This window comes from Ursus maritimus, unplaced genomic scaffold (assembly GCF_017311325.1).
Source record: "Ursus maritimus isolate PB19 unplaced genomic scaffold, ASM1731132v1 scaffold_14, whole genome shotgun sequence".
Taxonomy (NCBI): Eukaryota; Metazoa; Chordata; class Mammalia; order Carnivora; family Ursidae; genus Ursus; species Ursus maritimus.
This window is the reverse complement of record NW_024423786.1, coordinates 41,597,199-41,610,896: the sequence shown is the minus strand read 5'-3', so window position 1 is coordinate 41,610,896 and position 13,698 is coordinate 41,597,199. Positions and strand designations below refer to the sequence as shown.

At 49.2% G+C, this 13,698-nt stretch overlaps 1 protein-coding gene across 1 annotated transcript; it reads right to left on the bottom strand.

Moving 5' to 3' along the window:
* Nucleotides 1-5,735: 5,735 nt before the first annotated feature.
* On the bottom strand, nucleotides 5,736-11,124 carry LOC103674874 (serine protease 42). The gene is made up of 5 exons (XM_008703863.2): nucleotides 10,847-11,124; nucleotides 9,831-9,987; nucleotides 9,176-9,438; nucleotides 8,114-8,274; nucleotides 5,736-6,662 (listed from the first exon to the last, which is right to left on the bottom strand). Exons 1-5 carry the CDS (start codon nucleotides 10,866-10,868, stop codon nucleotides 6,426-6,428), a joined length of 840 nt encoding a protein of 279 aa, XP_008702085.1. The 5' UTR covers nucleotides 10,869-11,124; the 3' UTR covers nucleotides 5,736-6,425.
* Nucleotides 11,125-13,698: the final 2,574 nt, after the last annotated feature.

The following is a 13,698-nucleotide window of genomic DNA, read 5'->3' as shown; positions in this document are numbered from 1 at the left end:
CCTTAACAGTCCAAATGTAGGCAGCCAGGTCCAGTTCTGCCACCCTTAACATGGACACACTTCTCTGCCTCCAAGATGCATCTCCGTCTTTCTCATCTTCCCGTTTAGGAAGGGGAAAGAACCAAAAAACATACTCGTGTACCTTTGAAGGGCATCCCCTCCACCAGCATACTACTTCTACTTACATCTCATGGAACATAACTTAAATATGTGGTCACCCTAAGTTTCGAGGAAGCTGAGAAAGGCAGTTTTGAAGTGCATAGCCACCCAGATCACCTGGGATCCATTTTACCTGTTTCGTGTACCCATCTCCCAGCTACTCTAGGTACTGCTACTAGGAATTCATACCTGCATCTTTCTTAGGAGGCTTACCCTTGAGCACATGGAGCCCCATTACAGACGGTGACTAGGCGCTGCATTCCTACCTCCCATCCCTCCCATCAGCGTGCAGCCAACGACATAGTGGTGCAGGGCACAAAAGCCCAGCTCCCTTGCTTTAAGTCTGGATGAATTCTGTAACATATTCTCCAGGATCTTGCTTAGCCTAGACTTCACCTGTACTCACGTTCTTTTTTTTTTTTTTTTAAAGATTTTACTTATTTATTTGACACAGAGAGAGAGATAGCCAGCGAGAGAGGGAACACAAGCAGGGGGAGTGGGAGAGGAAGAAGCAGGCTCCCAGCAGAGCAGGGAGCCCAATGCGGGGCTCGATCCCAGGACTCTGGGATCACTCCCTGAGCCGAAGGCAGACGCTTAACGACTGCGCCACCCAGGCGCCCCTGTACTCACATTCTTAAACTTCTTACCCTTTCCTATCCCGTTTCCCTCACATCCATACAATTTTTTCCTGAAAATAACTCTCTTAATAAGTTACTTGAACATGAACCCTTGTCCCAAAATTTGCTTGTAGCCCAGCAGATGCTGGAGCTGACCTGTCCCAGCTCATGAATGCCAACTGTTAGTTGTCCGGAATTGTATGAGCTGGCTGTTTAACACAGTCATTATTCATATTTAAATTATAAAACCTATAATTAAAGAAATTACACTAAAAACAAAGGTAATAAATACTCAAAATTCAAAACCTCCTAGTTATTTTCCTGAATTTTCTAATTACCTGAGATCTTGAGGTTAGGTCTACTATAGCTGTATGGTAGAACTTCTATCTAATGGTTTACATCTCTTCCCAACTCCAGATTCAGTAATGACATGTTGGTAGCTTGAAATCAGCCATGGTGGGGGCGCCTGGGTAGCTCAGGAGGTTAAGCGTCTGCCTTCAGCTCAGGTCATGATCCCAGGGCCCTGGGATCAAGCCTTGCATTGCATCAGGCTCCCTACTCAGTGGGGAGTCTGCTTCTCCTTCCCTCTCTGCCCCTAACCCCTGCTTGTGCTCTCTGTGTGGCACTCGCCCTCTCTCTCTGGCATTCTCTCTCTCTCAAATAAATAAGTAAAATCTTAAAAAAAAAAAAAAAGGATCAGCCATAGTGGAAGTATTTATATTACGGAAATCTGAAAAATTTTATAAATCTGGGCTTTTTTTCCTCTCCAGAACTCCTTGTTAAATATTTGCTGGCATAACACTAGAATGACCTAAGACATCAGGTCATTGCATAAGACATGTATTATGCAAGACGAAGAGAATAGACATTGGAGCCAAACTAGAATGTGTCACATTAACCTATTTTTTTTTTTTACTAGGAAAAATTTGCATATGGTTAAATAGATAGACCTTAAGTGCACAACCTACTGGTTTAATGAATATATAGATCCATGTAACCACCACTTCAATCAAGCTATAAACCGTTTTGAAACCCCAGAAAGTGCCTTTGTGCCCTCTTCACACCCATCATGATCAACCACTGACCACCTGTTGTGCCTATTTGATCTTCATATAAATGAAATCAGAAATCTGTACTCTTTGGATCTGGCTTCTTTCACTCAACATGTTTTTGAATTTCCATCCGTGTTCTGGTGTCTGCCAGCAGTTTATTCTTTTTTTTATTGCCAAGTAGTATTTTCATTGATTATCATTCATCTGTTAGCAGACACTTGAGTTGTTTCCAGATTCTAGCTATTATGAATAAAGATGCTATGAACATTCATACATAAGTCTCTGAGTGGATATTTCTGCTGTTTTCTTCCAGCCTGTGGCTTTGATTTTCACTTTCTTAATCGTGTCTTTTAAGGAGCAGAATATTTTCATTTTGATGAAATCCAATCATTTATTTTCTTGTGTAGTTCATGCTTTTTGTGTCCTCTATAAAGAATGTTTGCCAACTCAAGGGTCACAGAGACTTTTCTTCCTTTTTCTAGAAGTTTTCTAGATGTAGGTTTTACATTTAGCTCTATAATCCATTTTAAGTTAATTTTTACATAAAATGCAAAGTTAAGATTGAGGGGTTTGTTTTGTTTTGTTTTTGCATCGGAATGTCCCCATTGTTCCAGTATCATTTATTTAAAAGACTATCCTTTCCTACATTGAATTGCCTTGGCACTTTGGTTGAAACCAATTGGCCATATATGTGTGGGTCTATTTCTAGACTGTCTATCCTATTCCACTGATCTATATGTCTGCCCTTATGCCAATACCATACTGTCTTGGTTACTATACTATTATGGTAAGTCTTGAAGTACAAGAGTTCTTCTTTTGGCTCGTCCACGTCCTTTGCTTTTCTGTATACATTTTAGAATCAGCTTGTCAATTTCTACACAAAGCTCCACCTTGGAAAACATGAAAAAATTGGGAGGTTCAGCGTTACCGAATTTCAAGACTAACTATAAAAGCTACTAGGACACTAACTATAAAAGTAACTAGGACACTGTAAAGTTGGCATAAGAATATACTGGTAAACAAAAAATATATACAAATAGATAAGGAACTGAATAGACAATCCATAAAGAGATGCACATATACGCTATTAATTTTTGACAAAGTACCAATGGAAATCAGTGCGAAAAATGTATTTTCAACACATGGTACTGGAACTGGATAAACATTAAAGATACAGAAAAAAGATACTTTCACCCCTATGTCTCCTACCGTGCTCCCAAATTAATTTGTAGACCATAGACCTAAATGTAAAAGCTAAAAGTATAAAGCTTCTAGGAGAAAAAATAGAGGAAAAATCTTCACAGCCCCCAGCTAAAAAAGTGAAAAAAGTCACAGACTTAGGCTTCTACTCAGAATACAAGAAGACGACTTAGAAGTCAGCAATAAAAAAAATAAGCATCCTAATTAAAGATGGGCAAAGTAGCTGGAAACACTTCACTGAATACACGCATATGACCAAAAGCACATAAGAAGGTGCTCAGTATCATTAGTTACAGGGGAACACAAATACAACCGCAACGCAGTAGCATTTCATACCTATTAAAATTGGACCCAAAAAGCCTGAGGACAGATGAGGATGTGGATCAACTGGAACTCTCGTTTATGGCCGGGAGTAGCACAAACAGTACAAATAATTGGAAAGCTCTTTGGAAATTTCTAATAACGTTAACCATACATCAATTTCATGAGCCAGCAGTTCTGCTCCTAGGTTTATTCCCAAAAGAAGTGAAAGCATATAGATACAAAACAGTCTTATACTAGAATGCTTATTAGCAGCTTCATTCATGATAGCCCCAAACCGGAAACAACCCAAATGTCCATCAACAGGAAAACAAACCAACTATGGAATATTCACGAAGGAATATTACTACTCACCAATGAAAAGGAATGAACTAGGAGTGCCTGGGTGGCTCAGTCTATTAAGCGTCTGCATTTGGCTCAGGTCATGATCTCAGGGTTGGGAGAAGGAGCCCCATATCAGGTTCCCTGCTGGGTGTGGAGCCTGCGTAAGATTCTCTCTCCCTCTGCCCCTCCCACCTCCCTCTCTTAAAAAAAATGTGGGGTTCAATAACATGCAAATAATATAATAATCAGAACAGTGGTTACCTCTGGGAGGGGATGATTAGAAAGGGACATAAAAGAATATCCTGGATTAATGCAAATGTTTTCGACCATGATTTGGAGATGTTAGCATGGGGTACACCCGTGTTAAAACTCGTAAAAATTGTATATTGCAATGTGTATACATTTTACTATATATAAATTACTTGTCGATAAAGAAAATGATAATACAGAAATGCATTAAGAAAGAACAGTCATTCATCAACATAAGCTCTTAATCTTATCGATTTAAAAAAATGAATAGAGAAGGAAGCAATGGTGTAGAGTGAAGTAGGAATTAAAAAGAATTTAGTCTCGGGGCGCCTGGGGGGCTCAGTTGGTTAAGTGTCCAATTCTTGATTTCAGCTCAGGTTATGATCTCGGGGTCCTGAAATGGACCCCAGCGTTGGGCTCTGCACTCAGCGGGGAATCTGCTTAAGATTCTCTCTCTCCCTCTCCCTTTGCCCCCCGCCCCTCCCTAAAAAAAAAAAAAGTCTAAATAAATGACTTTAAAAACTTACATTCATCACAATCCAGAAATAAAACTCCACATGATAGCCACTGAATTGGTTATCCACTGAATGAGGTTTTTCTATGAGTAACTGAGACCGAAAATGAAAACGGCTTAATTAAAAGAAGAGCTTCTTTCTCTGTTGCATGAAGAGCTGTGATGGGAGCCAAGTTCCTTCTCAACTCCTGCTCCGTACCCTTAGCATGTGCCTCGTGTCCCAAGATCGGTGCTCAAGCTCCGGTCACCGTGTACACATTCCAGCCAGGAGAGAAGAAAGAGATCTGAAGAAGGGCTTGTCCTCCATTAAGGACATCTCCCCAAATTCACACCCAACGTTTCAGTTTATGTGTTATTGGCCAGAATCAGTGCCGCACTTAGATGTAGGGGACTTGGAAATGCAGTCTTTATTCTGATCGGTTACATGTCCAGAGGAAGGGGATGAACAGTGTCAGAGGTGACAGGTATGGAGCGTTACCTCAGTCACTTCTTTAGGCACCTAAATGTTCACAGGCACTTCTCACAAGCAAAAGGCACTAAACCCCTGCTACAATAAATCAACCTCAAAGTTTCAAGAACAGGGAAGGAAATCGGGAGCGGTGGGGTAAACGGTCCGCATCGTGACAAACAGCTACCCTGGGAACACAGGGTAAGAAGGGAAACGAGCCAGCAGAGACACGGTGAGCACTCAACCTATCCTCTCCCCGAGCCTCAGCCCGGTGTTCAGAGCCACCCACGGCGGTCTGGCGCTCAAGGCTCCACATCACTTCGACAGGCAGACAGTAAGGGCTGCCGTTTGCAGGCTCTGCCCTGACCTCTCTCTTGCTTCCACTCTCTCTCACGTCCTCTTCCCCAGATGCAATGGCCAGCAAACTCAGCTACGAAGCCCCCTGCGGAGATGCTGGTGGCCCGGCGGGGCACAGCAGCAGGACCCAAGTGCTAAGGCCACCTGTCGGACTCTTATCAGAGCAGATGTGGGCCTCCCCTCTCACTCCAGAGTCTTGTTCAGTTTTTTTAAGATTTTATCTACTTATTTGGCAGAGAGAACAGGAACACAAGCAGGGGGAGAAGGAGAAGCAGGCTTCCCACTGATCAGGGAGCCCGATGCGGGGCTCGATCCCAGGACCCTGGGATCACAACCTGAGCTGAAGGCAGCCGCTTAACGGCTGAGCCACCCAGGTGCCCCCCTCTCGCTCTAGAGTTTAAAAAGCAGCATGAACACATTCCTAAGTTAAACAGGAGATAACTTCTCCTCAGTGTCCCCACACCCCAGACCAGGAGAGATACAGAACACACAAGTGACACTCCAAACATTTATTCAGTTGCCATCTGAAATCTCCACACTCCTTAATGCCTCCACACAACTTGGACTGAGCCTGGGCGGGGCCACTAGGGACCGAGGAAGGGGACCCCATCACGGGGCTGCCCCAGGAGGGCCTGTGTGGCACAGGCTGGCCACGCACGGCTGGATCCACGCTGGCTGCAGGGACAAGTCTCCCAGCCCCAGACACCCCGGCAGATGTGGAAAGCCCAGGCTTCACACCTCGGCAGGGACCTGGTGATGCCTCCTCCCTCTCTCTGCACCATCAGCAAGCTGACCACTTTGTCAGAGTCTCAGGTGACAGCCTGAGGTCCAATGCTGTCTCCCTGCTCCTGGCGTGACGTCTCCAGCAGGGGCTCTCCGAGATGGCAAGGAAGCCCTGGACTTCAGCTGGCCAGTCGGCTGGCTCTCAGGCTGGGATGCTTGACCTCCCTCCTTCCAGGCAGGCAGGGCACAGCCAAGGTGTGCGTGTGGCCGACGCAGGTACTGGGGCATCGGGCTGGGACACTTCTGGGGCTCCAGCCTTGCTGCCGCTCTTACTGTGTGGCTCTCTACAGGGTCAGTGGGTGCCAACCAGAACTGGGGGAGAGGGCATTTGAGTAGGAGTGGGAGGTCGGAGGAGAGGCCCAGGCGAGACTCGGCAACAGGAGGGGGGTGGGCCGGGGTGATCACGGGGCCACCAGGACGCCCAGGGGCAGCAGCAGGCACAGAAGTGGGATGAGGAACCCCGCTGGATACAAAGAGGCAGCCCGGTTAATCACATCGAGTATCCACTCAGCATAGGTAGCAATATCCGTATAAACTCCAGGCACATTTCCACGACCACAGCCAAGGCCCCAGCTCACGATTCCCACCTGGACCCACGCGTCCTTAAATTTACAGACCAGAGGGCCCCCAGAGTCTCCCTGGAGAAAGAGAAAGAAACAAACGCAGGAATGGCAGGCCGCCCACATCAGAGCAGGCTGACTATAGCGTAAGGCCCTGGGCGGCCAGGCACGTGGGGACCCTCCCCAGGGACCTACAGGCCCACCTTTCTGTGCATACAAGAATTGAGAATCGAAAAGTCAATGGGAAGGGGCACCTGGCTGGCTCAACCCTGATCTCGGGGTTGTAAGTTTGAGCCCCACACTCAGTATAGAGATTACTTAAAAATAAAATCTTTAAAAAAAGAAAGAAAGAAAGTTAATGGGAAAACTCTAATATCCTTGGGAGAATATTATGACCAGTCATTTCCCAAACCATAGTGGCTGTTAACCATTTTGAATATCACCTCTGCATGAGAGCCCCCTAAATCCATTCACCTAGCTTAAAGTTAAAGTTTCTCTCGAACTCCTAACCCATATAGCCAGCTCCCGCCATATTTGACGCCCCACTCCCAGACATGCCATATACACCCCATCTGAGGCAGAACCCTGCGTGTCCTCTCCCAGACCCGCTCTGGTGCCCCCGCCCCCCACCAACCAGCTCAGACAGAAACACAGAGCCCTCCCAACCTCTCCTTCGCACCCCCCCCAGCAGTCAGTCACCAAGAACTCATGATTCAACCTCAGACACATCTCCTCCCCCCCTCCCCGCCCCAGCTCCTGCTTGGGACGCAGCATCATCGGCTAGATGATGGGAACAAACACCTAGCCTGCAGTCCTGCCCGGATGGCGTCGAGAAACTTGGCCCAGCGCTCCAGGCCACACGGATTCCGACCCCAGCCCTCTTCTCTGGTCACCTCATTGCTCCCGACTTGGAAGACAGGCCCTACACATGACAAGTTCCCTCAGACCTCGGAGCTGCTGTCCATGCTGCTCCCTCCCCTACAACGCTTTTCCACAAAATCCAAATACTCATCCTCTGAGGCCCAGCTCAAACGCCCCCTCCTCCAGAAGGCACTCGGAGCAAGAGGAAGATGGTGGGCCCGGGAGTCCGGCAGCCACGCACAGGGTCCCTGAGCTCGCACCTTTCGAGCTCACCCCAGCTGTGTGATAGGTCTGATGTCTACGTGGCAGGGTTGTGACGGGGGTGAACGGAGCTCCTGTGGCTCACACGGGAAGTGCCACAGAGGAGGAACTCCATAAAGGAACTTAGAGTGCTAGCACGACCCGCCCCCAACTTCCCCACGCCTTGGCGGGGGGGGGGCCAGGCAGCAAGGGCGGCTCCCTTTGGGGGGGGCCAGGCAGCAAGGGCGGCTCCCTTTAGAAGGAGCCAGGCCAGCTCAGGGGAGCCATGAGGGGTTCTCCCCATGAGTCTCCTTAACTAAGGAGCGAACGGAGGAGATGGCAGTTCCCCCAGGCCCTGGCGCTTGGGAACGAGGAAGCGTGGGGGGGACATCCTCCACGTGGAGGTGGAAAAGGGTCCATGAAGTTACCTGACAAGAATCCTTTCCAGCTTCCTTATAGCCACAGAGCATCCCTTCCAGTACTATGTTCCTCTTTGTTGTCATGGCTTTCTGAATCAACTCATTACACTTCTCGTGGTGGATGATGTCTTGGTCGACCTCATGGAGAACAGCTGTGATGAGGCTGCCGCCTACAAGGGAAGAAGCTCAGGGGGTGGCTGTGCACAGGGGGACAGCATGCCCCTCAGCACCTAGAATCCCCTTTGGAAAAGGCAGGGCAGTGGGTATCGTCCCCGTTTGACACTGGAGGAAACGGAGGCCCAAAACAGACATGGGGAGAAAAGGAGGTAAGAACTAAAATCAAGAGAGCATAAAGCCGAACCAGTCCCGACAGGTAGGGGGCAAGGCCTCTTAGCAGGAGAAATGCTAATCAAGCCTCTGTCACTCTGAGTACCCATAGTCCTAGTGACAGGGATCCTGTGCGTCAGTAACATGTCTTTACTTTTGAGCATGTTCACAGATTCTCGAATGGGTAATGCCCCAAAGTTACCAATCCAGCCTCTTCCCCGAGCTAGGAGGCCCTCCAGCCTCCTCAGCAGAGACCTTCGCGCTCTGCCTCCACCCGAAAGGACAGGAAGCTCCCTGACAAGCAAGGCCAGTACTTGCTCTGACTGGCAAACAACCCCTCACCCGCTGAGCAGAAATCCACCCTGGAGAGAACTCCAAAGCCTCTGGCTCCATCCCCCGGAAAGCTAAAAAATACCCCCAAACCAGCCAGGCGCAGTCCCTCACACATCTGCAGAAAGAGACTTCACCCAGCTATTTCTTCTCCTGAGAGCAGCTCCAGTTCCCAGGCCCCCTGCCTTTCCTAAACGGCTACCACGAAATATTTGTGCTGCAATAAAAGACCTCAACCAATTTCTAGGCTCAAGCCAGTCAGGAGCCATTACCCTGGCGGCTGCTAAATTTGAGGCCCCCTTCCCCCTCTGCCAGGCAGTCTGCCAGGCTTGTCCCTCTCTTTAGCCTTTTTGCCTCCTTCAGGGTTGGGCTGCCTCCCTCTTCCTGAGTATGCTACCTGCCTCGCAGTCTCACCATATTCTTCTTTTCTGCCCCATCCGGTCACCCAGCACGTGGTCCCAGCTTCCACTCGGAAAGTCTTCTGAGGGATGCATATCGGCTGGATGGTCATGGTGAAGTTTACAGGGTAGAGGAGCTGGAGAAGGGCAAGGTCCTTTTGAATGACTCCAACTACTGAGAGCTGAGGGTGGACGATGATGTTCCGGACAGGGACCACCACACTGGTGATCTCCTTATGGACACTCCGATCTCCCATCTTGACACTGTAGCGAAATCGGCTGTGGGAGAGAGCGCATGCGCCTCATAGTGACCTTGGGAAGCATCCCTTGTGCCTTTTCCGCACATTGCAGATGCTTCCCAGCCGGGCGCCAACCTCCCCCACCGCTCTTTCTACCGCCCTATCACCAAACAGCCCTCCTTAACGACTCTCAACATTGGTTTGCTCATCCAAACAATTGGTTTTTTCCCCCAGATTAGTATTCCTAGTAACGAGAGGACCAGTGCAGAATCCGTCCTGTTTTCGGTGTGTGTGCGTGCTTTGGCTGGGTTGGGTTGGGTTGGGTTGAGTTGGGTTTGGGTTTTGTCAAGTTGCCAGGGCATCAGAACCTAATGGGTATTTGAGGAGAGCGGGGCTGGCTTCAGAACTCTGTCTCCACTTGTCACTCCTCACCTTAAAATACAGTGGCCGGCAGTCAGCACCCACTGCTGTGTGATGAGGGAGCCTCCGCACACGTGTTTCTCGTTGATCCGCACGCTCACCTGCCAAGGCCACTTCCCTTCTTCGGCCTCCTTTCCTCCCAAGATTTTCGCAATTACTTGGCCACACCCTGGGGTGAGAACAGCGTGGGAGGAAGAACCTCAAAGAAACAGAGCCCGGGCTTCCCAGGAGAGCACCAGGTGCCCCTCGGACAGCAAGGGGGTAAGGCCACGGCCTCTTAGACTCCAGGGCCGTGCTGCCGAGTCCCCAGGCCCTGGACCTGCAGACCTCCAAGGCCGCATGGCGTCCGGCTCAGACTCCACAGTGGGGCTGCATTCCTCAGACCCTCGGGGCTCCCCCAGACTCCCCCCGAGCACCGGCTCCCACTCGCAGGCCTCAGCCCCCCTCGAGGCTCCCAACGCCAGGCGTCACCTGGGATTAGTTCCACCAACTGGGAGAGTATGTCAGGCTCTTGGGGCCCGGGGGTCGCGGATGGTCCCTCAGCCCTCCCCACGCTCACGCCTGGGCCCTCGCGGTCGCCTCCCGAGGACGACGCGGAGGTGGGCGCCGGGGAGGGTGGAGGCAGCAAGGACCCACCCTGCGCCCCACCCCGCCAGGGCTGGAGGAGCAGGACCCAGAGCAGGAGGCCCAAGGAGCCGCCGCCCCGGGACGCCATGGGCCCGCCCGCGCTCCCACGGCGCCTCTTGCGGTGGCAGGTGGACGGGTCCGCGCAGGCGCGCGAGCGGCGGAAATAGCGGCCCCTCGCGCCAGGGGCCTGAGTGCGAAACCCGGCGCCGTCGGGTTCACCCGGGGGCCTCGCTCGGCTCCGAGTCCCGCTGAACCCCGCCCAGCCCGGAGGGGTTAGGGTGCCTCAGAGGAAACTGCCCTTGATAGGGACCTCCCAGTTTCAGGGAAACCGCCCGATGGCCCTGCCCCTTCTGGGGTGGCCCCTGAGCTGCAGCTGTTGAGGCTCGGCGGCGGGGCATTACCCGAGGAGACTTGATTCTCCATACTGGTTCCTTGGCTCAGGGCTTCACCCACCAGACCGAGATTTGGGGGTGGGGCCTCTACAGATGAAGTAGCTTAGACAAAGGAGGAGGCTGCTGTTCTATTTCAGTAATAGTGGCGCCTTAAAAAGTTAGCCACCACCAAAGATACCCGCAAGTCTGTTCTTCTTAGCACTTGGTCCCTGGCATCCATCCCGACGCCATGTGCTTTGTCTTGTGGCCTAAAGGCTTCTGCTAGGCCTCTGCCTCTCTGGGCTTCAGCAGCCCTGTTGAAGTCGGGGAGAAAACAACAGTCACACCTTCTGAATTGCAGTACTTCCCACTTTACCCTGGCCAAAATGGGACAGCCAGTCACGGTGTTTTGGGGGATGTGGATGCTCCCCTCGCAGTGTATGTTTCAACGTCCTGGTGAAGGGGTTATTCTCTAAGGCCTTCTTGGAGGTCAGAGAAGTGAAGGAGTAGTTCATACATCATGAAACCATTCCAGTATTCTCCACTCTCTAACTCTTTGCATTCCTTTCTCTATATAAAGCCAAGGAATTTCTGGCATATCAGTCTCCTTGAGTGTGGTCCACCACTGAGTTCAGGCTTAGAACAACCAGCATGTAGAGTCTGCAACATGTGGAATCATGCCCACCTGTCTGAACCAGGAAACTGAGTTCAGAATTTCTGGTAAGTGTGTTCCTGCTAAATGTGGCCCCAGACCTCCCCAATCAAGCAAGAGTCCTTAGAATCCAATCCTATCATATACCTCTGGTTTGTTCCAATGTAGATGAGCAAACTCTTGCAGTTCTTTTTGTAAGGAAGGCTTCTCCTCCTGGGTTATACTTTGTACCTGTCCAAAGGTACAGCATGCTGGGATCTTACTCCAGTTACTAGGTCTAGAGGCAGTGAAGCCTGGCAGGGGTGATACAAGTAAAGAATTGGCATGTGCTTATAATATAATGTCCTCAGATGAAGTCAGTACAGTGTCTCTAAAGTAAAGAGGACCAGCCTTATCAAATGGGAGGAGGCAATATTTCTATTGGCAAGAGAGGTTCAATGTGGCCGAGGATGAGGGTGTCCTAAATCTATCCACATGTGCCCCCGTTTAAATTTTCAGGGTCTCTTTCCCGACTAATGCCCTAACTTTTCTTTAAGAGTTCTGATGAAGCTGTTACTTCAATATATGTTGAAACTCAGCAACCCAAAAGATCGATACTACATCTTATTTTCAACTGCATCAACTCTGTAGTTATACAGTACATGAAATTGTTTTAGGGAAATCAGAGAAGTCTTTAATCCAAGAAGTTAAAATTCAAGATTGCCATTTTCTTTCTTTAAAATCATCAGTGCAGTAAGAAATAAGCCCTTTTCACAATCCTTGTATTCTTCGTTTCCACAATAACATCTATTGTGGCAGCCTGTTCTCTTTTAATGAACTGTCAAATGCAAAGTGTGGGCCAGTGTAAGACTTTAGAACTTCTAGGAGCTGCAGACACAAGGTGAGCTTGCACCCACTCATAGAGCCTTGTCTACAAACTCCCATCAGTTGTCCATGAGAAAGATTAGCAGCAGGGCAAGAGAACAGAGAAAGCCTTGCTTACAGTATAGGCATTGAGGAGGGAAGCAGGAGCTGCTGTGGAAAAGGCATGATGTCTGGCCTGAATCCTTCAGCTCTTTCCCCCATCCCACCAGCCAGCTAAAAGAAGGCCGCTGCAAAGCAGCAGCAGCCACTGCCACCAGCACCACTGTCACCTTATGCAACTGGGTGAAGGGCACAAACCTGTCATTTTCAGGGTACAAGTTAAAGCGTACTATATCTGGGTAAAGAGAACATAAAATAACGTCTACCCCTAAAGATAGAGCCACATCGTTAGAGATCTCCTATGCTGGGGGAGAATCAAGATCACTGAGAAGGCCTCATCTCTGAGAGCCAAGAATATAGTACCTGCCTAACAGTGAGGCTGAGCCAGGAAAACAAAGAATGCCCCGCGTCCTCCCTCCACTACCAGGCTAGCAAGTGTCCAGGAACAGTAACGGCAGTTTGCTGCTGGGGGGAAGGGGATAAAAGCATGGAAAGACATCCTCTTTGACACATAAGCACACAGAAGACTGACAGATGAATGCAGAACAGACACTGAGAAAAAAATCCAACAAGTCAGCCACCACTCCAAGCAAAAAATATAACGTACGAATGTGAAGCCTGGTACATATGGAGGGTAACCTCACAACAAAAAAACTTGGCATGATTGTCTCAATACTCTCTACTAAAGAGAAGACATGCCTACTTCTGAACATAGTGTTTGTTCACTATGATTCACATGGATTTTATTTATTTATTTTAGAGAGACAGAGAGTACAAGCTGGTGGAAGAGCAGGGGGAGAGGGAGAGACAGAATCCCAAGCAGACTCTGCATTGAGCATGGAGCCCGACATGGGGCTTGATCCCAGGACCCTGAGATCATGACCTGAACTGAAATCAAGAGTCAGACGCCTCATTGACAGAGCCACCCCGGTGCCCCATGAACATACTGTTTACTAAAGTCTCTATTCACCTATCCAGAATGACTAGCTTTCAACCAAAAATGATGAGACACACAATGAAATTAACAACATGCTATCAAGAGACAAACCAATCAACAGAACTAGATTCAGATAGGATGTGGGGTTTAGAACCATCACGCAGGGAATTTTATCTATTTATTTTCAAAGATTTCATTTATTTATTTGAGAGAGAGAGAGAGAAAGTACCAGCCAGGGGAGGGGCAGAGAAGCAGACTCCCCGCTGAGCAGGGAGCCCAGTGTGGGACTTGATCCCAGGACCCTGGGATCATGACCTGAGCAGAAGGCAG

Bases quoted from the DNA above. Each gene is read 5' to 3' on its own strand.
- LOC103674874 (XM_008703863.2), bottom strand. From the start codon at position 10,868: ATGGAGAATCAAGTCTCCTCGG. The intron at 9,439-9,830 runs GTGAGGAGTGAC...TCTCTCCCACAG, and splicing joins GCCGGCCACTGTATTTTAAG to CCGATTTCGCTACAGTGTCA. The intron at 6,663-8,113 runs GTAACTTCATGG...CTCTTTCTCCAG, and splicing joins CTGGAAAGGATTCTTGTCAG to GGAGACTCTGGGGGCCCTCT.